The sequence below is a fragment of the Varanus komodoensis genome, unplaced genomic scaffold (genome assembly GCF_004798865.1).
Source record: "Varanus komodoensis strain SLA01 unplaced genomic scaffold, ASM479886v1 scaffold7_1, whole genome shotgun sequence".
NCBI classification, from domain to species: domain Eukaryota; kingdom Metazoa; phylum Chordata; class Lepidosauria; order Squamata; family Varanidae; genus Varanus; species Varanus komodoensis.
Window position 1 is genome coordinate 6,455,684 of NW_025336479.1, and position 26,404 is coordinate 6,482,087.

Consider the following 26,404-nt stretch of genomic DNA (forward strand, 5'->3'; position numbering starts at 1 on the left):
TATTATTTGTAGTAGATGTATGAACTTGTAGCTTTCTGGGGAGTGTATTAGATAGGTGTTAAATGTTTTTATACTAGAACAAATTTAAGGTTTTTTTGTAATCTTATTTTGGATTTTATGTTTCTATGCAAGATAAAATAATAAAATGCAAGCAATATAAACATGTTTATTCATAATGATTATTATTTGCAGATATAATACATAGCATTTTACTGCAAAATTAGGAAAAGTTGCATACTAATAACTCATGAAATAAAAAAAATGCTTTCAGCAAGTTCAAAAATTACATCCAAGTTCACTTTAAACTCTTTTGAAAGTCCCAGCCTCAAGACTTGAATTGATTTAATTTAAGGTGTGGCTTAAACAAAGATTCTGTTAAAGAGGTGTAAAAGCTATTTGTCTAGACGCAGATGGCAGTTCAGTTAAAGTTCTGTAGTGCTAGCAACATCAATGGAATCATACCATTGTAAGTACCGCAGGCCTAATAAAGGATGCTTAAGATATAGTATATCTAAAAGAGCTTCAAACATTACATTAACAGCAGTCTAAAGTGGAATTATATGAAAACAGTTGCATGGATATTTAGGAAGGGAGTATTAGTTCTCATTATAGATTGATAGATTTGTTATGAAATCTTTGTTATAATGTGGAATAAAATTATATAAATCTCTATGTTATCAAGGACTAATACGAGTACTCCAAGCTGCTTACCAAAATGTATTTCCAGTCAGAACTCCACAACTGCTAAGCTTTAAAAACTGAGTGGAAATTTTAACATTTAGATTGTAAAATCAGCAAACATTGAACAATGAAAACAAAAGCTAAATTAAACTAAAATCAAAGAATAAAATAAGTTGCAGACATAGTATGAGCCTCTTGCCATGAATAAGATATTTGTGCTATTGCAGGTTACACCTTTCATAATAAAAGTAGATGTAGAAGTCATTCTGCCTTAGTGCACTTAAGATCACTGGCTTCAGTTTAGATTTGAATGTTCACAAAAACAATTCATAGTCAAGGGATATTTGGGGGTTTTTGAAACATAAATTAAAATGAAGATAGTTTATATTTACATGTTGCAACCTGAACGGATCAAATAAGTCTGCCAGATTGATAAACAGGAATAGATACTGAAAACAATGGCCTTCTGTTTGATAGACATCTATTCTTTCATATGGTTGGTAGTGCATTGGAAAGTGAAATATTATGATACTCTGGTTCGCTTTCTTAGAGTAAATACTCTGCTACAGTCATTTGTTCGTGATCTTTTTGTTCCTTGCTGAAGTTTTGTTACTTCTTTTTGATTGGTCCTTTTTTGTCCTTTTGTTTTTTGGCTACAGTTATTGACCTGAGTATCTGAAGGTTTAGGAGCTGAGTCTGTATATGGAGAATTGCTGTCCTGATTGTTTTTCTCTGCAATCTCTATTTGGACTTTATTAGGGCTATAGGCAGCTAACTGACAAAGAGCAACAGCTGCTGTTTGTTTCTGCTCGTCACAATTGTCAATTGTCCTGAGTTCTTGAGATTCATTTCTCTGTGTCACAGTAAGAAGGTTGTCAAAGGAATTCCTGTCCATGTGATTCTTAGGGTCTCCTAATTCTGCTTCCAAACTTTCTTTTTCAGTTTTTAGAGGTTCACTCTTTTCAGTGTATGATGAGCTCTGGAGGGATAGTTTTGCATTACAGTTGTCCTTTACTGAGAGATTCAGAGGCATTTCCTGCAGTTCCATAAGGCTCTGATTTTCCATTTGGAGAGTAGTTTTGCACAAATGTTCATGCAAATGTTCCTGAATAATGCTTACATCAGGCTTCTTGGAAAGATTAAGTGGTACTATCCCTGCCTCGTCATCAGAATTAGACAGAGGTGGTTCATTACCATCAGTTGTATGTTGTATGTTTTCACTTTTGCTGGTAACATCATTACTAGGAAGAAAAAGAAAAAATAGAGATTTATATTGTGCAGTTAGGCAAAATAAGTATCTAAATAGGCCTAATATAGCATTTTGATTTACATATTGGGAGCAATGCAATTAACTAATAACAAATGAAGTATCAGAAGTTGCAGTGCTATAGATTCTTCTGTAGGAAGAAAAGAATCATTAATGTAATTATGGAATAAATGTGTTACTTGGGTAAAGTTTGCTTTACACATAAGAGACCTGTATTTAAGTTTCTGTGGAACCATTTTTTTTTTTTTTTTTGGTCTCATCTTCATGGTAGTTGATAAAATAGAAGAAATGCTATGGTCCACCAATTGCCTTTGATGCATACTGTGATGGATACTGTGATGGATTTAAATAATGTTAATGGCAGTTTAAGAGCTATGGTGCCAGACCATATATCTGCCTTGTGGTTGTAGTGTAAAAATATAGGATGCACGTTGAAAAAAGGTTAGTTTACTGGGAGTTCAGCAGATTGCTGCTTTACTTTTTATCTTGTCTAAAACTTTATATAGTAAGAGTGTTCAACTGATTCTGAAGTTTCAAAGCAAAGAATTATATATAATTATGTATATCAAATTGTTTCTTTCATTTTAACCTGCCCACATACTGATGTCATCTACAGCAGCCCAGTTCTGTGATCCACCATGGTCATCAGTGAGTGGGGTCATAAGTCTAGGCCTTTTCTGCCATGTTCTAGAACCCACTGACCTTGGAGTTTAGTTTCACTTTAATGGCTTTGTCAGTAAAAATTGTGATACTTGTCATGTCTTTGGCTTGGCAAAACTTTGCTTTTTCATTCTGGTATGTTTGACTTTTTATCTTGCATGCTTCAGGTTGGGTGTGTTTCATGTTTGAATTTTGTATCATGTTAATATGTATCAAAAGTTTATTCTTTTGATGTTAATTATATTTTGATTATAATACATTGTATTCTTGGTGCTTCTTTGGGCATAAAAGTTGTTTGTAAAGAATTGAATAAATGGCTCCTGGAGCAGTTGATAATTGAATTTTGAAATCCTTTGTTGAAATTGACCTGGGGGCAAGATTCATTTAACTCAGTGGAACTTACTTTTGAGTAAACATGCATAAGTTTAGGCTATGAAATTGATAATGAAAGCAGCAGATAACCATTGCATTCTCAGAATATGTGAAGGATGCAAAATACCATTTTACCCACTATAATTCATTATCACCTTTGCATTTACTTTTGTACTCATGCATGTCTCAGCCAGCCTTGTTCACTTCTTTTTCTTTAGAATTGCAGCATAATCTCATACATGTCTATTTAAAAGGAAAGTACACTGGGGTGAGTAGAGCTTTCAATAAAGTGTATATAGAAGGGATTTACAAAAATTATCCTGCAGTGTGTTTTGCATTCATTCCCTCCTTAGCCCTTCTTCAGTAACTTACAGTCTCAATGTGTACCCATGCTGGTGCGGAAGATGAGAAGCATGAAAACTAGGTTAGTGAGATGTGTGTGTGTGTGAGGGAGAGAGGGAGAAAGAACGAACAGGAAGGAAGGGTGGTGGTGGCCATATTAAAATAAACTGCGGGGATGGCCCTGGCCACTGCTGCTGTGTGCTCTTCAAATGGGTATATCATGGGAATGTGTGCCTTCATAGGAAAAAAGGCTCCCGACTCTCATGTACAGTATTGCGTATTTGATCACTACTTGCTTCCTGCATGCCTATATGTACTAGTTAGACATGTAGTGAAATCTGTCCTAGGAATCCCTTTGGGAACTCTCTTGAGGGAGTGTTTGCTTTTTCTATAGTCTTTCTTTTTTAAAGTTCTAGAAAGAAATATATATTTACCTTTTAGGTGAGTTTCCTCTGTCTTCCTGTGGTAGAGACAAAATTGATGGTTCTGTAGTTTTCCTCACAGGCCTGAATGCTGTAAAGCTTTCTTCAGACTGATCATATTTGTTAATATTAATGGATGACCTACTAGAAAGGTCAAACAGGCCTTCACAGCCCTGGCTCGTCTGAGTGAAGTTTGTTGGGCTGGGTCTGCCTGGCGACCCTGTTGCTGCACTTCCAGCACGAGGGCTCATCTTGGCATTTTCTCTTTCATTTTGGTTCTCTTTAGAATGACTTTTGGCATGCAACATAGAAATTTCTTTTTCATAATCAGCTGGGGTTTTTTGAGAGTTCAGTGAATGTAACCTGGCAGGACTTGAAGAAGCTGGATACAGCAGAGTTGTTTCCTCTATTAAATGAGAACTTGGGTCCCTGTTAATACTTGAGATGTGTGGTAGCCTGTAAAATGCTGATTCTGTTGGTCTACAAAATCCATATGGTACTGGTGGATTAGGATGATATTGCTGGAATAAACGATAGTGTTCATAAGTTGCTGGATTGATTGGTTTAGGAAGTGGACTGGGGTGTGGAAGAAAATGTCTTTGGTCTTGAGAGCTGTAGACAGAGAGCACTGAGCTTTCACAGTCATGAGAAGCTGGCAGGAAGTAGGGTGCATAGATAGCCAATCCATGCTCATACAAAGAAGGTGAATACTCTGGAATCATTGGTTGCATGTAAGATGGAATGGGAGCTAAACCTTTCACAGGTGGAATTTTATGAGAGAAATCTGGTGCAATAAGGGTAGAACCTGTTTTCCATGGGTTGGTCGGAGCATGAAATGCTGACTTGGTATGAAAAGAAGAGCCTTTGCTTGAATTAGAAAGAGATGTTAACTGAGATATATCATTACTGTCTTTACTGTGTCGATGCTCTCCTACTGGAACAAAAGCTGAAGGTCTTACAATGCCTTCAAGAGCAGGCTGCATGTTGGCTGAACATTCATCTTCATTACTGTTAAGAGTCATTTCCTTCTGAATTGATGTCTTTTGTCCATTTACTGATTTACTTGTTGCTTGAACTTCCATGTTTTCCTTTGCATCATCTTTGGCAAAAGCATATTGAGCTTTAGAGTCAAGATTTGGGAGAACTTTAGAGGAAGTTGGTTTGGCTATAGATTCTGTCTGGTTGATCTGCTTAGGTTCCAGAGAATTTGACTTTGAACACTTGATAACACGATCCTGCTCAGATACTAAAGTAATTGAATTTTTACAGAGCCCATATTTCATATGGTTAAAAAGGTGTGATTTCTCATTGCAGGTGAAAGGGCATTGAAAACACTTGTATTTAAATGGTTTTCCTGGAGGTCTTGGAATATAATGAGGTTTTTTTGGTTTACGCTCTTTGAGGAGGCTCATCTTCCTGAGTTGCTGAATAGAATTTCTCTTATATTATTTTGTTAAATGAAGCTTTTTTTGATTTATAGATATAGAACATTTACTAGATTTTCTTCTAATGCAAGGAGGAGTTTTTCAAGAGATCTTATTAGATGCCAGTTCTGCAAAGTGCCAGGAGAAAATGGTGCTCACAAAGGGAAACTGTAGCACAAAAGAAAAAAAAAGTTAGAAATAATAGATTCTGAAAATTCAAGCAAAGATATCTCTTCTCTTAAAAGTGATAAGATTATTTATTATTATTAGCATGAGAAGATCTCAGCTGAATCAAACCAAGAGTTTAGATAGAGTTTTCTTTCCTACTTTTAGCAGCCTTAGGGAAGCCTATAAGCAGGCAATTATAATGGTGGTTATCCCATGTTATGTCTCCAACATGAGTATTGCAAGTATATTGCAACTAAAGAAGGAAAGTATGTTCAGCTTTCTTCTCTAATGCCTATTAGTAGATCTAGCACCTCTGAATTTGTCTAATTTCCTTACAGCTGTTTCCATTGCTACATCCAGTAGAAGTGAATTCTGTAGGTTAACTATGTCCTATATTGAGTTAGTATATCACCAGTATGTTGACAGTGTCCAACTCTGTCCTTTCCTATAAATCTAGGGAAGGTGTTCAACTCTTTGATCAGTTTCTAATATTTTAATGGAGTAGCTGAGTATGAACAAATTGAAATTTAATCCAAAATTAAGTTTGGTGTAGTGGTTAAGAGCACGGGACTGGAACTCAGGCTGTCTGAGTTCTAGTTCCCACTCAACTATGGAGCCAACTTGGGTGACTTTGGGCCAGTATCAGACTCTCAGCACAACCTGCCTCATAGTGCTGTTGTTGTGGGAATAAGACTGAGAGCAGGAGGAGGAAAAAGATGTAAATGGCTTTGTGTTTGTTGTCAGAAAAAAACAGGATACACGTTTAATAAATAATGCAGGCAAGACAAAGATGCTTCTGATCAGTTGAAAGAAAAATCAGGGAATAGGAATTCAGTCTGTCTTGGACAGGCTTAGATTCACAACTTCAGAGTCACAGTTTGGGCCTACTCCCGGATTCAGAGGTGAATCTAGATGCTCACATTTTGGTAGTAGCCAGGAGTATGATTTCATAGCTAACTCTAGTGCACAAAGTTGCACTAGGTGTTCACATGGTGATTCATCTTGTTTGGACTACTGTAGTTACATTGGGCATGTGTTTCTACATGTAGGGTATGAAAAGTGTTTGGAAACTACCACTGTTCCAGAACGTTCTGACCAGGGCTGGTTATACTGTACATGTGACTATTTTGTTACAGCAACTTTTAATGGCTACCAGTCTGTTTCCAGACACATTTCAAAAAGCCCAGGCCAGGGGCAAACACTCCTATCTGAGTCTGACTGAGTTTTAAGGGCCTTGGTAGAGGCCCTTCTCTCTGCCCCACCAGCACTGAAGACAGAATATGTTGGCATATGAGAGAAGGATGCCTTGGTGATTACATCCAGGCTTTGGAACTCCCTCTGAAAGAATGCCCAGTTAGTGCAATCTCTGATGTCATTCCCTTGAAGGAGAAGAGATTCATAATTAGGCAGACTTTTCACCATTAGCTGACTGGTCAGTTAACTGGTGGTGCTGTTTGTTCTTATTTCTATTTTTAAAAAAATACCTGATTGCTTTTATGTTGTGTATTTTGTTTAATAGCCTTGAGTACAATTGGCGGTAAAAAGGTGCACTTTATATTAAATAAATATTTCCTTCCTTCTGTTTTGGACCTACTGCTGACCAAGTTCACTGGCTGCACACCACTTTTAGCATTATGATAGAAGGGGAAAGTTAAATTTTCTTCAGTCTTTCTACATCAATAACAATGTCTTATATCATGTCTTTTTAATCATTCCTTTTTCTAGATTAAAGCACCAAATGTTGTAGATTTTGCTTATGGAGAAGGTGTTCCACACCTCAGGTCATTTTAGTTGCTCTTTTAAAAACCTTTCCCAGAACCTTTCTGAGTTCTGAAGTGAGGGAGGAGTACTACATACAGTATTCCAAATGCAGCAATGCCACAGACTTGTATAAAACTACTACAGCACTGATACGTTAATTTTCAGTCCATATCCTACTATTTCCCAGTCTGGAATTAATTTTTCTTTCTCCTGCTGTATTAGTTCACATTTTTAGTCAGCAGTCTAACACTATCACAGACTCTCTCTTCTGTGTAAGTCTTAGTCAATTAAGCATTGGTTTATATGTGAAGTTGGATTATTTGTCTCAGTATATATCATTTTGTTCTTACATTGTATCTCATTTGCCATTTTATTGTCCATTCACTCCCTATAGAGAGTTCTTCACAATTTGCTTTAGCTTGCATCATCCTGAAAAACTTGACATCATCAACAAACTTGGCTGTTTCACTCTTCACCCATACATTCGCTTTTACAAGCCTCAGAAAAGTGAAGCTAAAGCAAAAGAATCTTAGAAGCCTTTGCAAACATGATTGCCCCAAGGGAAAGCACCTATGTCTGTAGGCAGAGCCCTAATTAAATGACCTGAAGTTCAGGGGTGTCTACAACCAGAAATTCTTGTTGAATTAATTAAAGAGAACTGATTCAAACAACAGTGGAGGAGCAACCGCTCAGGATGTGACTGGGAAAAGATGAAAGCAGAGGGAGAGGGAACTGTAGGTGGACGAGACTAAGAAACAAGGCAGGGCTAGGTAATAGAAACAGAAGCTTGAGTACAATCCAGTTTAGCCAGTTAGGGAAAGAGGAAGAGATTCCTTGCTGGGGAGAAGTCGGGTGGAGTGGGATTGACTCCATCCGGGAGAGCTGTCTTAGCTCTACTAGAGAGCAAACAAGCTTTTTGAGCAGCTGAAACAAATATTTAAGTATCAACAAATGTGAAAACTTGCAACACCCCATAACAAACCAGATTTTAAGTGCTGAAAATGACACACACTCACCAATTTTTGGTTGGTTAACTATCTTGCACTCCTTGCTGTACAACTAGTTTTAGTATGTGTTACCTGATTAACAAGCATTTATTTATAGGGGCATGCTATATTTGCTTTCACACAGAAAATGAAACAAGTGGATACTTTAAATATAAGCTGGTGATTTTCTCGGCAGATAAGTCAGATGGGCTTGTATTGACTTGTTCCATTATGTTTCCTGATTTTGAAGGCGTGAGAATCTCTCAGAGTCATGTTCTCATGATTTTATAGGATGTGTTATGGCAGAGATCTAAAAACTGATGATTTCATCATGAACTGTAAGCACTAGTATCAAAATGATGACTGTTGCAAAACCACATACTGTATTGGAGTTACTCGAAACTACTGTAATATATTGTTAATTTTACAGGAACATTTGATGGCTTTTATTTTTTTTTAAAGTCCTTTCTGCCCATTGCTGTTTAGATAGATACACTGAGATTGATGTTAAATATTTTAAGTGTTGGAATCAAATATTAAGATTGGGAGAGAATTGAAAGTAAGGATAACAATGAGATATCTCAGGCCCCAAACAACAAATGTATTTCAGCAAGTGCTTTCTGTGGGTCTTACTGGGTTTGTTAAATGATTTCATGCATCTGATGGAAAACTCATGCCAACTTTCTTATTTTTTAAAGTGCCACATGACTCTACAATGATTTTCAGTTATTAGCATTACTACTCAACAAGAGGTTGTAAGGATAGAAGTTTTTTTTTATATCAAGATATTTAAGTATTGTATATACAATTCTTTTAGGTTATTTAAAAAATAGTTATCAGAAATTTAACCCATTACACATGGATTTATGATAGATGCAGATCATTTATTTTCTGTAGAAAGGACAGCTTTTTCATGGTTTCTGACATGGGCCTGGATCCAAAGAACTACTTAAAGGAAGCTGAAGAAGAATTTTTATCTTTTTTCAGCAGACTCCTTATGTAACTAAGCAATTTAGAATGTGAGAAGACAGGTGTTTAGAAAACACAAGTTCCAAATCCCTTAAAGGATGTGGTTCTTTGGATCCCAGTCATATAAATTACATAACATAGAAATCTAGTCTAGAAGATGTTTAAATAGTAGCAAACTTCAGTTTATCAGCATTGTTTATTTTGCCTAGTTCACAGGCTCCTGAGTGCAACATATCTTTCCAAGTAGCATTTCTTTTTGAAGAGTTTTGCTTCATTGGTTATTCCGAATAGTGAAAGACAAAAGGTGAACACAAAGGTAATTCTTACAGCCCGGTCCTGTAGCCTTTTAATCCAAACTAAGTCCTGTTGTATTCAGTGGAACTTACTCCTTAGTAACTGTGTTTAGGATTGCAACCAGAAGTTGCATTCCCATACACATGTAATTGGAGATAAACCCTGTTGAACTCAGTCTTGAGGAACAAAAATAGGATCATACTGTTAACTATGTTTAAATGTAGTAATGTTTGGTACACAAAACAATCTGATTGTCTCTGCTAACTTTAAAACAGGGTATTATGTAGAATTTGCTAGGAAGCTTTTTCAAAGTATTGCCATTTTTGTGAGGTAAAGCAGCACGAGCTTAAAGAAGCTTCTGGATAAATGTGAACTTTCTCTCCCCAACACTATTTTCACAGTTCTTTATATACATGGTTGTAAATGTATCTGTGCCTTTTTGCATCATGACCCATGCAGAGATTCACATCTCCTCAAGCAGGAATGGAAATTCATTTGGCAATAGGTTTTCTTTTGTGTTGGCTATTTCTTAGTTGAGTACTGAAAATTCATAATTGTCAAAATATGTAGGAACTTGCTTTTTTAAATATTAAAAGGGGTACTTTGAAAATATTTATTGCAGAGCTGGCATAATTGTTCTGCTTAATAGGCCATAGCTATGAATGACTGCACAAACATGTTTAAAGAACATTAATACGTACACACTCAGCTGTTGCAGCATTCTTTTTGGAGATATTGATCTGGCTGACGAGTCTTCACTGGGGTGGAGCATTTAGAAGGGCATGCTGTGATTAAAATATTGTGATGTGGCATTATTGCATAATTCAAGATCATGCCATTGTCACCTATCCAGTATTTTGCAAGAGCAATGCTTTGCAGTTTTATTCTAGTTTAGATTTTCCAGTGATTAACCGCTCCTCCCTGCTAATCTTTAAAGCAAAGATGTATGTTCTTCTAAAATATTATTTTGTGGATAATAGTTGATGGTGCTTAGATGATCAAAGCAATAGTTTGTATATAGGCTAGGATTGGAGGTGAAGAAGGAGAATTAAGATCCACAGATTAGTTGTGTAGAGAATGGTTAGTCTTAGCTTTTCTACAATAATTTCTAATTAAAATAATTAAATGATTTCTTTAAAAATAACTTTAAACCATTTTCAGTACATCAGGGTAATTGTCCATTTTTGAAAATCTAACATACAGGTATAATTTCAGTACCGATGTCTTATTTTTCTCCTTCTAACATCCTTGCCCATGTATACAACTAGAGATACAATTAAGAAAAATACAAAGGTAGAATACCATACTGCATTTGACAAATATTAGAAAACCATGGAAATACTTTGTAGCAATCAGAGCTCAGTACTCCAGTAGAATGGAACATACCAAGTTAAACAAGGAAGCTATATATGTACTTTTAAATTGAAAATAAAAGAATGGGTTTCTTAATAAGGGTTTCAATTTGAAAGTTGTCTTAACAATGTTTGGAAAGTAAACAAAAGAGAAATAGCAAACAGGAAATTAGTTTAAGATGATTAGCTTTCTCTTTTTTTAATATAAAATTTCTCAGGCAATGCACCTGTGCAAGAAGAGGAGTTCCTTTCTTACAAGGATAAAGTGCCAGGACAAGCTAACAAACACTAGGATTCTGTCAGTTAATTGATTTCTTTTACTTTTAAGCCTTTTTGTTATTTGGTGCTGATTTAAAAAGTTCACCTACCTGTGAGTTTGGAGACTGAGGTCCAAGTTGGTTCAGAGTTGTTAGACTGTTGCTGTCAGTGTTGAGAGAGAAATACCTGTTCCCTGCTTGATTAAGTGAAACTGAAGGAGGCTGTTTCAATGGGAGGGACTTAAAAGTGGAGGAGTTAAGCCCGGAGGGTGTAGAGATGCACCTGATATTACTTCAGCCTGAAGCTACAGTTCATGTGTTTCCATCCACTGCTTTCATTTGATGTTACCTCAGCATCTGAGCTATCAAGCAGAACTCTTGTCATGTTTGTGCCCTCTAACAAGCAAGTTTTTGTTTCTCCCACGGAGTTAATAATCTCCTGTCAATGGGAATAGAACACAGTACAGACATGTTTCTCAGTTTGAGATCATTTAAATCATTTCTAAGTGAAAGGCAGATCATAATAAAGACTTTAAATGGTCATAAAACAGCAGAATAAATTCTAGGCAGAAGCTAACATTGCATTACTTCATTTAGATTTTCTAGACATTATCCTTCTGTGAGAATTCCTGTGTGCTGCAACATTCCTCCCCCACCCACCCCCAATACATTTGTCCTCACAATAACTTCTGTTTGGGAACAGTGAGCCTGAACTAACTCAGAAGAGTACCTGAAGTAGAAACCTGCCAAAGCTTGCCGGTAATCAGCTGCCAAATGCATTATATATGGAAAAGAAAACTGAATGTCTTCATTCACAGCCTGACTTTCTACTGACTGAGCACAATACATGACTACTGTAGTAGTCATTTTTGATTACTTTATGTCATGTATGTAAGAGCAGGTAGCAAACTGTAAAAATCTGCTTAGGCATCTTTTCTTTGCTTCATTCATTTATGCCAATCTTTCCCATGTCTCATACTGTAGCTATTGCCATCTGTTCTTCTTCCTGCGTGTGCACCCCGGAGTGGCCTCTAGGTGCTTTTCTGAAACTAAGTGGGATGGTGCCATGTCCGCAGTTCCTGTATTGCCTCTTTGAATTAAACAGGGCAGCATGGTGAAGGCTTTGTGCAAGCTGTCTGTGCCTAGCTTGTGTCCTTAAAGACCAATTGCCATTTTTGAGAGTAGATTGAGAGAAGGAAAGAACACATGTAGTGCAATTGGCATGCAGTGTGTTCTTCTGTGGAACTGGCTTTGTCCCCATGTAATTGGTTATGTGCTTGGTTACATGCAGTTATTACTTGACAAAGCTGAGTAAGTGAGTATTAAATTAGAAGGCTGAAGTTATGAATAATTAAGGGTAGCTGTTTGTGTTGATTTTCTGATAGTTCTGAGGTTTTTAGCTGAAGCTGTAGCCCAAGTTGTGATAGAATCAGAAATTTTACTTTGCTAGATTTTCATCATCAAGTTTGAAAGTTTTTGTTTTTAATTATAAAAAGCAAGTTAATTCTTACCATGTAATTTCACAAGTTGTGCTCCCTGAGAGTGATTTTCACAAAAATCTCTCCCTTTAAGCAGTGTTTTGCAAGAGGACTATTGTGTATGGGTGTGGGGAGGGGGGCGAGAAATTACATTTCTGTTGCTGAAACAATTAAGCCAGTGCTTCCTAGCCTCTGTCCCATGTGTGGTAGACTAGTTTTGACAAAGAATGTATGCTTCTGGAACCATATCCTAAAGCCTGCCCAGTTGAAAGAATGCTGTTGTAATTCATTTACACTTATTACATTGAACGAATGACCATCTCAGTGTGCATCCAATTACTGCTGCAACTGGTCATATTCAGCAAGACCAAAAGTGGGCTGAGCACAAAAGCCTAGCAATGTAGTATTGTTGGGCAATGAAATGACCAGTACTTCATGGCAGGGAGTGATTGTAAGATCCGAAGCTGTAACTAAGATCTCCCAGAGACAAGCAACACATTTCATCCTGCAAGTGCCTGCAGGACCAGGAGCCCATCTATAGCTGCTTGCAAGGATCAGAACTTTTGAAATTGCATGGCACCACTGGCAGATCTGGAAGGCTCTGTAAAAGTCTTCCCTGTGCTGCTCAGTTTGGCCACAGGAATATGGGCCTTTTGGTGGTTGCATCATGCTCCTGATTCTGCTTTCAGTGTAGCCTTGTCCTTGACCATGCCTTGTCTCCTGCCAGCTTCTGCCCTTGTCTTCAGCTAATCCCACCTGCTCTGCTTCACCTTGCCATCATTTAACCTTCTTTTGCCTCTGGGCCTTGCCTTTGCCTTGGTTCTGTCACACCATGTTGATATCCGTCCTTGCCTGTTCCTGACTCTGGCTTTGTTTCTAGACCTGCTATTTCTTGTTGTTATCTGACCTCACTCATTCCTGACTTTGCCTTACTGGATATCTGACCCTTGCTTGTCCCTGATGTGGCTTTTTCTCTGACCATCCTGCATTTCACTAAGCCCAACATTTACCTCCATCATCCCTGAACTTGGTGTTTCAGCCATAGATACCTGCTGCCTGTCTTCTGGGCCTGGCAGTGATGGTCCCACTACCTTGCCAGCTGGGTATGTTCCCTCTTTCCTTCCCTTTTCACAATGAAGGTGATGGGTTAATTTGGCCTTATTGATGATGTTATATTGCCAGATCTGATCAGCTGATTGGCACCTGACATATTCACTATGTGATCACTAGTCATCTAGTATTACATAGCGATAAAGGAAAAAAAAAAACACCAGACATTAAAACTGCAGTGTCTGTTTGAAGGAAGACTGCAAACATACTACAATTTAAGCAGTACTGGTTGTGAAATAAATGAGGAATTACTTCCATGTGTTGCAGCATATTTGAGAATTGAGGTGGTGTATACTTTAAAATATATGATTCAAACAAATTTATACATTTTCTAGGATTTGTACAGGTTAAGTAATTTGTATGTTTTTACATATTTTGCATAATTTATTCTGCTTCTGATAGTTTTTTGGGGGGTAGGATGTTGTGGGTAGAAGTAGAACACCATGCTTTGGTTTGGTTTCTGAGATTTCACTGGACTTTCAAATCTGTTATCATAGCCAGGTGCTATATATTTGGTGAATGCATGGACTTTTAAAAGATAAACTGAAATTTTTAGGAAGCTGAAGTTGGTATCCATTCCCTCATGGATAGTTTTTTTCTGTGTGTGCATGGAATTATATGAGATTATATAAGGCAGGTTAGAACAATAATGGTGTAGGCAAAGTAACAACAACATTTCTTGCTGACAGTTTGGTTTGCTTTGAAGCAAAGTGATGGCCACTACCATCTTTATTAAATCTTGGAGGCATTCTTAGCAGATAAAGATGATGTGTGACTATGGGCAGGGTTTGTCTCTGTAGTATGCCCATTTACCAAGAAAATCTAGGGTGAAAAAGGGTCACCTATCATGAAAGGGACTTCTGTCACTTCAGTGTAGTAACTAGGAGATGATGGCTAAGAAAGCGGAGTGGGGTGGTGGGGACAATGACTAGGCCAACTTGGGGATAGCTCAGGCAAGTGAGCAGGAAGTCAGCAAAAAAGGGGGAAGGAAAGTTGGCAGGAAGCCAGCTAGGGCAGGGGAATCAGCTGGAAGTAACCTGAAGGGTTGGGAAGGACCATGTGTTTGAATTTTGAATGGATAGAGGGGTGTGTGTGTGTGGGGGGGGCTTTTTTAGGGAACAAATTTTGGAAGAATCCTTAATAAGTGTTTTTGTATATGTAATTACAGTAAGGGGTGGGAAGAGGGGTCTGTTTATGACTAGATTGTGTGTGTGTGTGTGTGTGTATGTGAGAGAGAGAGAGAGAGCGCGCACACGCAATCTAATAGCAGATGATCTAGGGTATGAGAGGATCCAGAGTAACAGGTAAAGCCTGTCTTTCAGACAACATGACAAGCCATTGCTGGTCTGTTGTGTTGTCTGAACTCTGTCATGGTGTTTTACCATGGTAAGTTTGTTTTTTAGAAACTGCAATTACAAACTTGGGGATAGCTCAGGGAAGTGAGCAGGAAGCCTCAAAAACAGGAAGAGGAAGAGGAAGCCAACTGGGGCAGGCAAATCAGCCAGAAGTAATCTGATGGGTTGGGAAGGACCATGTGTTTGAATTTTGAATGGATGGGGTTTTGTGTGGTTCTGTGGTTTCACTGTACCACATTGGCTTGTCATGTTGTTTGAACCCAAGATCATGGTTTCCACAGTCATGGAATGCAGCAACTGCAGAGTGGAATGAGTGGCAACTGCAGGAGCCATTCCAGCCATCTAGCCCTTATGTGTAGACCAATGAGGAAGAGGCAGGCCACTTAGGAAGGAACCAAAGCACTTTTGGATTGAATTTCAGGCACTATGGCTGGTGGGAAACATGCCAACAGTGGAAAGACTGAGTAGAGAGGATGGAAACCACGATAAAGCAGAAACCACTTGATTTTCTGTCAGGTAGATCATGGATGGAAAAGTGCACCATGGTAACTATGCAGAGTTGCTTGTTATGTTGTGTGAATGCAGCCAAAAAGATAGATGAATGAGTTAGCTGACGGAGTGGCTATATGTGAAGGAGTTTGTCTTATTTGAAATAGATTTCTATTGATGCTGAAAACTGTGGGTTCAAAGGAACTGGGGCTCAGATACATCTCTGCCTTATATTCAGTGTTTTGTACAGGTTACTTGTTTCTTGTAACTTGTTACACTTCCCATGGCAAGCATTTTGTGGTAGACAGTTTTCAAATTGCTCAATGCATGGGTCCTCAAACTATGGTCCGTAGGACGGATCAGGCCCACCATGCCCATTTATCCAGCCCTCCGCCTGTGGAGAGGTGGTGGCTTGCTCACTCGGAGATGGTTTTGGACTGTCTGGGAGATCTCTGCCACCCTGCGTGCCCGCCGCCGTCTCACTGGCCCGCACACCCAGGCACCCCCACCTCACCTGCCTGCGCTGGTCACTGCCGCCTTTCAGCTGGCCCCCTATTGAAAAAGTTTGAGGATTCCTGGATCAATGTGTCTGTTGGCCCACAAAGGATGTAATCCTTCTGCTAGAAAAATCAACAAGAGGATAAGCTTCTAGATCTTTCCCACTTTATAAGGGAAAAATGACTGAACCCACTGGCAATGTATTATGATGTGAAGCTGTACTTTTAATATTTTCATCAGCATTGTTAAAGGAAATTAATATCTAGATCAATTGTTATAGAGGGTTCTGTTCCTTTGGCATTCTTAAATGAAAGAGTAAAGCAGCAGTAAATTGTATTATTTGTACATTTCCCCCCTGGTCAATGCAGTTAACCTTTGACTACTTTATATAATCTTGAAGCAGTATTGTACCCTACAGTCAAAGTCCAGTGCTCTGCCCTAAGGCTGGATACTTATATTTATGCCTCTCTAACAAATTACAGAGTTCCAAAAACTTGCTTTCCATTTCCATTGATAAGAGAAACAAGCAAACCAGAATCCTTTGACCCATCACTGCAGAAAAAGAGATCCTATATATCACAATTGCATATTGATTTTAGACAATGATTGTATCTTAGGCAGCATATCTTTAATACACTGTTTTTGAATGTAATATCAGTATGATAGTACTTGGGACAAAATTAAAATCTAACAAGGAGTATCTTGAACTTCAGAGATTCCAGAAACTCACCTTCACTGAGTCAAAGGCATCCTAGCCTGTGTAGCTACCTGAAAATGCTGACTGCTGATGACACAAGAAGACAAGTGTTGAAGGCTGGCTGCTGGAGGTCCACCTCCCCTAGCCCCTTGCATGTACTCATTACTACTACTATTAATAGCAAGTTACTACTACATTTCTTCCCGATGTACTCTTCTCATCCTTTGTATGATGATACACATTGTTGTTTTCAGCCTCTGCTAAAAAGAAATGGTGACCTCATAGTAGTCAACCAAGTGAACCACCTCAAAGCTAATTGATTTTCTACCTTGATGGGATCCAATACATAACTTCCCAAAATCTTTTTTTTTTGGTGGTTCCACAATTTTTAAAGTCGCCTCTACTTTACTATATAGTAGGGACATCAAACTCAATTAGGTTGGAGAGCCAGGCCAAGCAACCAACCAACCAACCAACCAACTGACTGCTCAGGCAACATATCCCTGTTTTTTCCCAGCTGTAAAATCACTGGTTTTATGAGGACATGAGCCAGTAGTTGGGAGCGCAGTTAAACATTATGTTCACTATCACCAATGTGCCATTGATCTACATGTTGCTTATCAAAATTTCTTCATTGCACATCGTCAGTTTCTAGCTTCAAGCCTGAGCCACCCTGTGACTTTGAGCTCCCTTCATCTAAATAACTTTTCCTAAACACTACTCTTTTTCATCCAGAATTCTCACACATTTGAAAACAGCTCTCCTGCCTCCATCTTGCCTCAACTCCTTTGGCTGCATATGTTGCCAAACTGCAAATTATCCACTCCTTGTTGCTGATTTAAAGGACTGGGGAAAAGGCTGATATTTAGGCAACTGGTAGTTTGGCATTGGTAGGTCAGCCCCTTTGCCCTACTAATGGTATCTGTTTTTTTGCGTGAAGACAGTGTAATTTTTGGAGTGTGTTTGGGCAGCTGGGGGGGGGGCATGTTTGGGAGCCCAAAGGGCATGATAGGGTTGTCAGCCCTGTTGTATACTCTGTGAATGTTGGTCTAGTTTAGTTTTCTTTTCTTGTACTGGTAAATCCGAGGGAAACTAGAGTAGTGATGTTGGCCCCTGGGCATGATCCCAGTGCAGCAAAGAGCTTATTAAAAGCCAGCCACTCCCTGGAAGTGGTAGCTGCTAGGCAGACCTGCTTGACTGGGCTGTAGTTGAAGTAGAGCAGAACGTGCAGGTGTAGCAGGCATTGTATTAAACTGGAGGCAATAGAGTAAAATACCTGGCTATGCAAGTTGGGAGAGCTGAGCCTTGGAGACAGGATGCTTCTTGTTTTCTTCATTCATGGATGTAACTGGTTCTTGTAAAATTGACCTAGAAAATCAGGCAGCTGTTTCTCATTGTTGAGATGAATTTATTGTACTCTCATCTAGTATAGTATAATTATCACATACATGCAGACCAGTAAGGCACCTGTTAGGTAACACCCTTCAAAAGATATTGCACACAATAGTCATATTGGAGGCAATATAATTCCAGGTTTGATGCAATGTTGATTGTTATCATTGTTGTGCCCTTAACAATGTTTTGTTTGTGGCACTTGGTACCAATTGATTGGAATGTCATTTGGGAAAGTGGTGTCATCTTTTATTTATTTTCCTTCATAGTTGGCATATTTTAGCAAATTATGCTAATATATGCACATTAGTAGTTTACGGTATCTAGTTAAGGATTCCTGTCAATATAGACAATAGCTTCAAGGAATCAGTTTACTTTGAGTAAAAACCTTCAGAATGTTGGGTAGCATCTGTTCTCATATTTTGATTTTTCTGAGGAATTGCAAGCCATCAGAAAAAAGTATTTATTAGTATTAAATTCTGCAGACTTGCAAATGTATCTAACTCAGCTTTACATAAAGTATGCCAAATAGGCATGGATCTTCAAAGAATATTGTCAAATTTCATCAATGCCTTGGTTATGACTGTTACACTCTATGTCCACTTTGCCTGTAGCTTGCCAAGTTGGTGCATTCATTTACACACCCATTTTGAGTGACAGTGACACCTTGGATAAATAGCAGAAACTAGTTTGAGAGTAGCTGTATTTCCCCCCTGCCCCAACTTGCAAAGATTTTGCACAATCTCTTTTTAAGTGCTCTTGTTCAGTTCTGCTTGCACAATTGTTGACTTACATTTAACACCTTTTAAAGCACTCTTTTGTCCTCCTTAATGACTTCTAATCTCTAACTTTGGTGGCATGTTACAAGTCTGAGCAAGTTGGCTAAATAATGCACTGAATTTTCTAGGCAGTTTTGGGGCAAAATGGAATAGTTTGAAGCTTGATACATCATAAATGCCTGACTCATGGAAGTTAGGAATTAACAGCAACTTCTGGATCACTTCTGTATATTCCTAGGGCTTCCAGCTGACTAATTTGAGGCTTGGCAGGTTGGTTTACTATTTAAGTGATGTACCAGTGTATTATATACTCCAGAAACACTAGACAAGAAAATGGTAATTCTAGACATAAGGTGGTGGACCACTGGCCATTATATGCCAACTATTTCACTATGGCATCTCTAGGTGGCTAACAACTGATTAGTCTTAACATTGTTAACAGGGTTCTAGCATCTTTGCAGAGGCCATTCCCAGTGCACTTGCTTGAGATGCTTGGGATGTCTGAGGTTGGACATATTTGGCATGTGTCATTCGGTGTGTAAGCAGTCATCTTCTCCTGTTGGATGGTCTAGAATTCTGTGGGTTTTTGCACTGCAAAAAGTTTTTTTCAGATCTGAGAGGACCACTGAGTTTTTACAGCAAATAATCAAACTTGCTGTTGGTTTCTCATAGGCTTCCTTTTAAAAGAGTTTAGTGTTGGTTGGAACCAAGATTTAATAGGAAATTGTGAACAGTGTGTGCATCATCCTTCCCTATCCTCCACTACTACCAAAGTTTGGCATATGTTCCTTAAGGCCTGGAATCTGCCACTTTCAACTTCTAACTCTCCTTTCCTCACATACCTAGGACAAGTGAGCCTCAGGTGAGTACAGACACGGGGCTTAGGGTTCCACTCACTCAGGCTGGGGCTGGGCTGCTAAACACTTTTCAGATGTGCAAAGTGCTGGACAAGCAGTGTTCCATCCCTCCCAACCAGGATCCCATGGTTGGAGCCCAGATGAAGCTGCAGTAAGACTGTTGCCTGCTAATAATCCCATAGCTGAAGGGACTGAGGAAACTTTATCATCCAGTCTGAAGTGCAAGAGAGTTGAATTGCTCTATTATTAGCTAGTCCCTGTTTAACATGAGACCTTAATATAGACCATATCTGCTCTTTGAACTAAGAATATAATTGCACAGGAAGTTAGAGGACAGTTCAATATGTGTGTCTGTGTGAGTTTCTGTGTGAGTGTGGCTTCTGTGAGTTGATGTCTAAGATTGGTCTAGCTACAGGCACTTCAGTTCTCACATTCACAAAACCCAGAAAGGAAATAAATTATCTCTAGTTAAAAGCCACAAATATCTCTTGTGAACGACTGTGAATATCTATGAACTCTGGAGATGCCAACCTCTTTGTTTCAGCACTAGCCAGCCTTACTCATGTGTTTTGTCTCTCAGTGGACATGAAGACTCTAAAGATATTTGTAGGCTCCTCTCCTTTCTCAGTAAGAAAATTCCCCTTTTTTGTCACACGTTAGGAGAATGTGCATCTTCCCATGGAAGAAATGTCTCTCAGACTTTCTGAATTCTTTGCTGTCTTGCCACTTCTTTGAAAGGTCAAAATATTCTTTAGTGAAGAATCTTTGATTTCAAACTTTAGTGTGCTACTCTTTTATTCCTGTGAAGTATGTTCCAGATTAAAAGCACATATACAAGGGTCCTCAAATTTTGGCTTGGCTTAATGTTTACTAACCTTTAAAGGCTTATCTGTTTCTTTGAAGCTGTTGCAAGTGGCAGCAGTAGTAGGATGAACTTTTGTAAGATGGGAAGGATGAGTCCCTTTTCTAACTCTCAAATTCTCCTTATACAAAGGAGGACGGTACTTTTCTATGACCAGATCTTTTGTTTGAAGTACAGGGGCACCTGCCACCGTACATTGGGTACTTGGTGCTGTTGAGTGAGTAAATTTATGAACGCTTGCACAAGCATGAACCTTATGTTCCCTACAAAGACTGTGTTTCCTGGATACAAGATACTTGGGAAATTTGTATTGTAAAATCAAGGCTGACTGATTATGTACCTACAGTGGTACCTCAGCTCATGGACGCCTTGGTTCACGACCAAATTGGATCATGAACAAAAATTTCATGAAAATTTTGACTTGCGTTGTGAACTCCACTTTGGGTGGTGACTAAGAGGTGTTGTTGTTTGTCACTTTGTTTCAAAATTTCTGATTTAAAAAAAAAGTTACAGAATGGATTAACCTTATTTACATTGAACCTTATGGGGAAATTTGACTTAGGTCGTGACCCAAATTGGTCATGAGCCGAGTGGAGGGCTGAGATGTCCCTAAGATGTTTTTGCCTTTAAAATCATGGTTTGCTTTAAAATCTGGATTAGTGTCCAGACAAACAATTTTAGAATCTGTCTCGCTAGCATCTGTGGGCTTGTTTTCATGCTGGACCCAGTCCTCCAAAACAAGCTGAGCCAAGAGGAAATTTGTGAATGTCCACAGACCCCCAGTTGCACATCTGGCAACCTTCCACATCTGGTGCAGCTGCCCAAAGAGGGTCACCTGTGAATGACTCTGCCATTCCTGGCATCTACTTTTTTCCCACCTGGCACAGCTGGTGGCAGCAGCACCAGGCACAGAAGATGAGCACTGCTTGTGCAGTGCATGGGGCTCAGTTCCTGGTGAATGTCCCACAAAAGTTGGGCATGCTTAGCAGAAACTTAGATTCAGGGCAGCTGCAAAGGGATTGAGATCCTGCATTGTATTTGCATTACGTTTTTATGGGTTTTCTGTTTGTATTATTTTTTTTTTCTGTTGCATTAATTATGGATTTCTGTATGACTTCATCTAACCTGGAAAATCTGATGTGTTTCCACCCCCAAATGAATTCCTTGCATATCCTTTGTCTGATTGCAGCTGAAGAGGGGAAAGGGGTCCTTGAGGGTCTAGTGGACTCTGTTCAGTGAACTGCATTTAACTTGATGCATTACAAGTTATACAGAGCTGATTTTAGAAAGTTCTGTAAATTTACACTGTTGGGATCTATTCATGTAAAGAAAAATTACAGAAACTGCTAAAGCAGGGTGAAACACCTATAGTTCTTGGTCCCTGGGTCCTCAGCCTTGTTCTAGTTAGGCCCTTGTTAACACTTTGTAACATACTTTTGGCTATGTTATCATTTTAATGGGTAATTCTACTGGTTAAACAGCGTAGTAAGATGGTTATTTCATTGCATTAAGATGATACTTTTTGAATTCTTTACTGATGGGAAGACAGTTGTTTTCATATTTTCACAGGACTTAATACAAAGCGTTCTGTTGCAACTTGTTTTTAATGTTAAGTTTAAAAGGGTAGGCTATAACAGGTGCTCATTAATACCTCTAGGCTACAACTACAGGTGTCTGTGTTTTTTTTTTAAATAATGTGCAAAAGCTCAACAGGTGGATCTGGATTCTGTTGGTTCTTAGAATACAATATACATGTGCTACTAAGTACATAGCAATACCTTTAATTTGAAAACTTCTGCTATAACATGTGTTTGAATACTACAAATTGATTAGTCTACCATTTGCTATATACCAAAGCCTAATTCTACTTTTCTCAACTTGATAAATATTTATAGGAGTGTGAATTAAGCATCATTTTGGTTTTGAAATCTACTGTGATTTTTTTTTTTTTTTTTTTTGGACAGTTGAATTTAACACTGGTTTGAGAAGAGGTTTATCCAAGCTAAGGAATAATGTTTGGTCACAAAATGATAGCACATTTTATTGTACAGGTCCAGGCAAATTCTCTTGCGTGTTCTTGGATGTTTGATCCTACAAACTTATATTCATATTTTTTTCTGTCCACCCTGCTGTCACAAAAATCCATGCATGCACATATGTTTTATCAGCATTTAGACAGAGGTTAAGGTCCCCATAACAGGCAACAATTGAATTCTCTACTGAAAAAGCGTCTATTTCATGTATATTGGAAGTGAACTCTGCCCTCCAAAGCAGTGTGATCCTTGTAGTCAGCATTCCTTGGGCAAAACAACTGCCTAGTGATAATGTGATTCTTGGATCAGATGCACCTGGCCAATACTAGAGCTGTCCCCCTTGAAATAAACAAGTTATCTCCAATCAACAGCCATTTGTAACCAACACACATTAATACGTAATGATGTGTGATTACAATGGCAAATAAAGAACTGGGGCAGTGCACCCTACATGCTTTGGACACCATCAACTAATACACCTGAATATCCAGGATAACATTCTCTGTCAGATAGCATTAACTCTTCCCTGGACCAAAGTGTTTTTGTGGACACAGGATGCTGTCAGGCTTGTGTTGAATGGCAATCATAACAAAAATTGATAGAAAAGAATAGGGAGCTGTTGCTCTAGCACAGTATCAGATACTTATTCCTTTCTATTCCTTTTTGCTATTACTAGCATGGTGGAAACTTTTTTTTCAGTGATCTGTAGGTACAGAATGCTTTGGGCCAGATACATTTCAATGTCATTCCTGGAGTGGCCCATAGTTTATTGTGGGGTGTACAGCTTGCTTTCTTATTTGTCATTGTTATCTGGTATGGTCATGTATTAACACATATTAGACAACAAAGTATGTTGGGTGCATGTTTGCAATTCAATTTTTCCTTATTCAGTTTACCAATTGAACTCTCTTTTGAAGTTTCGTATAAACAACTGGAAACTAGTAACCAGTTTCAGCATCATCTAACAAAGATTTTGGAACTCATTTTAGTTCTTGCCCCTGTTTCTCATTTCCCCTAATCTGCTGTCCATATTCAGGTGTCAAAAAGTTTGTATTCCACCTGGTCAGTCTTATTTGCATAAGCCTTTCTTACAAATCATTTTGCCCAGCCCTTGTGACCATGGAAAGGTCTTTTAATGTTGGTTAGAAGCAAGAATGCCACAGAAGTAATTGGTTGACTATAGTTCTTCCCCATCTATATTCACAAAATTCAAAATGGAGAAGATTTATTGATGAAGACTGCTAGTTGTTCTTCAGGTCAGCTGTAGAATTTGTACCTCATCTCTCCATGGAACCTCACAACCAGATGTTCTAGAAAGGAAAATGGTTGATTGTCATTCATTCAAATGCATTCATTCAAGAGTTAAAAAACCATGTGATGATATAGTATTTACTTCCTTACCTCATACAAAAACAGCCTTTTCTCTGCTGCTATTTTAGGTTTATGGTAGAAAGAACAGCATAAACAATAATGCCAGTAGCAGGAATGTTTTAATCTTCACCTCCCCCCTTCAAAAAAACCACCTTACAGCACCTTTTCAAAAATTGCCTCCAGGGCCTTTTTCCATGTTCCTGTATAACCAGTTAAATCCTTTTTTTCCTCCTGCCAGTTCATTCAACACGCTTGAGAACAAGTTAAACTACATTTTCCAAGACTCCATTACTGCTGTTAGAGTTTTTCTTTTCTTTTTCACAAAATGAAGAAACATACAGCAAACTATTAGTTCTGCTATGGAATATTCTCATGTAGAGTACTTTTGTGCCTCCTGTTTTATGCCTTTGTAGGCGTGCTAAATGCTTTACAGTGAATGCTGCCTGATGGCCAAAAAAGATGATGTTGCTTTTTTTGCAGGGGGTGGGGTAGACTAGTTCTGGCACATTCTGTGGTAATTGTGCATTATTTTGTCCCAATGCAAAAGACAAAGTTCTTGAGGAAACCACAATTCTTCCCTTACGAATAACCATGTTAGTGGCTGGAGATTGTCTGTCTGCTGTCCACTTGCCACTTCCTTTGTGTCTGGTAAGAGGAACTGAAAGAGATGGTTAATCCTACAGAGTGGATGCATTTGCATCCATTGTTATTTTCACTGTAATATTTTAAAGTTGGATTACATGTATCATAAACCACTTCTTGGCAGATGTTAGAATCTGTGTTGCTACCCAGCTCAAAAAGCAGTCTTAAAATGACTTAGTTGAAGTCATACAGAAATCCATAATTAATATAACAGAAAAAATGAAATAAACTTTAATTGACACAATAATGCAAACAGAAAATCCATACAAATGTACTACAAATACAATGCGAGATGAAAGGTGTTTTATCTCTAGCATACAAATCTTTCCTTTCCCTGCAAAGAATAAAAAACTACAGAAATAATACACAGCAATTGGGCCATCATTAATGTCTAAATTTCCTAGAAAATAAGTACTATTTGTTTGCCTATCACCAAAAAGATGACAGTATCTGTGCTAGGCAAGGTTCTTTCAGGAGAAAATTCTGTAAATGTGGGGCTATTGCATAAAAGGTTCTGTTCCTAAACCTGCCACTTCTAAAGCTTCTCTTGGTGGGGTGGGTACACACAGAGACAGGCCTCTGAAGCAGACCACTTGGACCGGAAGATGAGCTCACAAAAGAGGAGGTGGTCCTCCTGGAATTTATCAGGGTTCCCTATTTTATAGGCCTTTTGGGGTTGAAATCAACAATTTGAATTTGGCCCAGAAACAAATTGGCAACCAGTGCAAGCAAACCAGAACTGCATCATCTAATCATAGCCAGTAATTTGCTTTTGAATTCTGGTTCAGCTGCAGTTTCTGAACCATTTTCATAGACAGTCCGACATCCAATGCATTGTAGTAATTAACCATTTGAGTTTCCAGTGATGATGATAGATACGGGAGCATGCCCAAGCTGCACACCTTCTCATTTTGGGAGAATATTATGCAATCTAGTGCCAGATGCAGTGCCCCCAGCTGAACACAGAACCATCTCCCACAGGAGCATCAGTCACTTCTGTACTGAACCTCAGTTTATTGACTCTTATCTGATACATTAGTAAGGCCAGATAATTAGATATTTGTCTGTTAACAATTGTATGCTGTATTTTGCTAATATAATGGAACCTTTATAATTGCCACAAACCAGCACTTCAAAAATAAGAACAATGACAGGGAAAATATGTGAATGAAGTGGTTTGGTAGGAATAGTCTTAATTCTTAGGCATGAATTGAGTGAGTTAATGTCAAAGCAAAGCAAAGAGCTGTTATATTTTAATAACAATACAGTGGTGCCTCAGTTCGAAAGCCTACAATCCTAAGTTCGAATGTTACAGTTGAGATAAAATCACTCCACAGTTCAAATGATGCTTCTAAGTTTGAACTGTGAGCAAAGTGAAAAATATGCAGTCGCAGCGAAAATGTCATTGTGCACTCAAGTTGAAAAAAAGTCTGTGTCCTTAATCTATTCGTCTTGATTTGAATTGATTTGTCTTTGATATTTGATTCAGCTTGTCCTGAATCAATTCATCTTGAATTAATTCATCTCATCTGGAAGGCACAAGGTTGGGGAAAGCTGCCCTAAGCCATCTAGTACATTGGGCAAAATTTAAACTTCCTGATTTGGAACTTGGTCTCTTTAGCCTACTGCCCTACAACAGCTCTGTGTGGATGTTCTCATTTTAATGGAACACACAGTAGCTTTTGTTTTGTACCTACTAAAATAGTAATATACCCCTTTTTCCCTCTATGCTCCTTGGATTCACAACAGAACAAGGTCTGGACTGCAAATCTTGAGAAAGAAAATATAAAACTTCTGTAACGTGCTCTGCGTGGGGTACCCTTGAAGACGGTCTGGATACTTCAGTTGGTTCAAAATAGAGCTGCCAGGCTGCTGACGGGGACTGG

The 26,404-nt window shown here is 38.4% G+C and overlaps 2 protein-coding genes across 7 annotated transcripts in view; one reads left to right on the forward strand and one right to left on the reverse strand.

Moving 5' to 3' along the window:
• Positions 1–26,404, forward strand: part of TBCD (tubulin folding cofactor D) — a 165,535-nt gene that overhangs the window by 51,603 nt on the left and 87,528 nt on the right. The gene's annotated exons all lie outside the window — the stretch shown is intronic.
• The window catches only part of ZNF750 (zinc finger protein 750), a 58,332-nt gene continuing 33,086 nt past the window's right edge, over positions 1,159–26,404 (reverse strand). For 2 of the 3 annotated variants that reach the window (XM_044453699.1, XM_044453697.1), the window contains 4 exons: positions 11,067–11,394; positions 10,048–10,131; positions 3,757–5,336; positions 1,159–1,922 (listed from right to left, as the gene is read on the reverse strand). In XM_044453699.1, coding sequence (XP_044309634.1) covers positions 1,205–1,922; positions 3,757–5,156 — 2,118 coding nt within the window. In that variant the 5' untranslated portion in view covers positions 5,157–5,336; positions 10,048–10,131; positions 11,067–11,394 and the 3' untranslated portion in view covers positions 1,159–1,204. The remainder of the gene's footprint in view (positions 1,923–3,756; positions 5,337–10,047; positions 10,132–11,066; positions 11,395–26,404) is intronic. The other variant, XM_044453698.1, reaches the window with a different exon arrangement.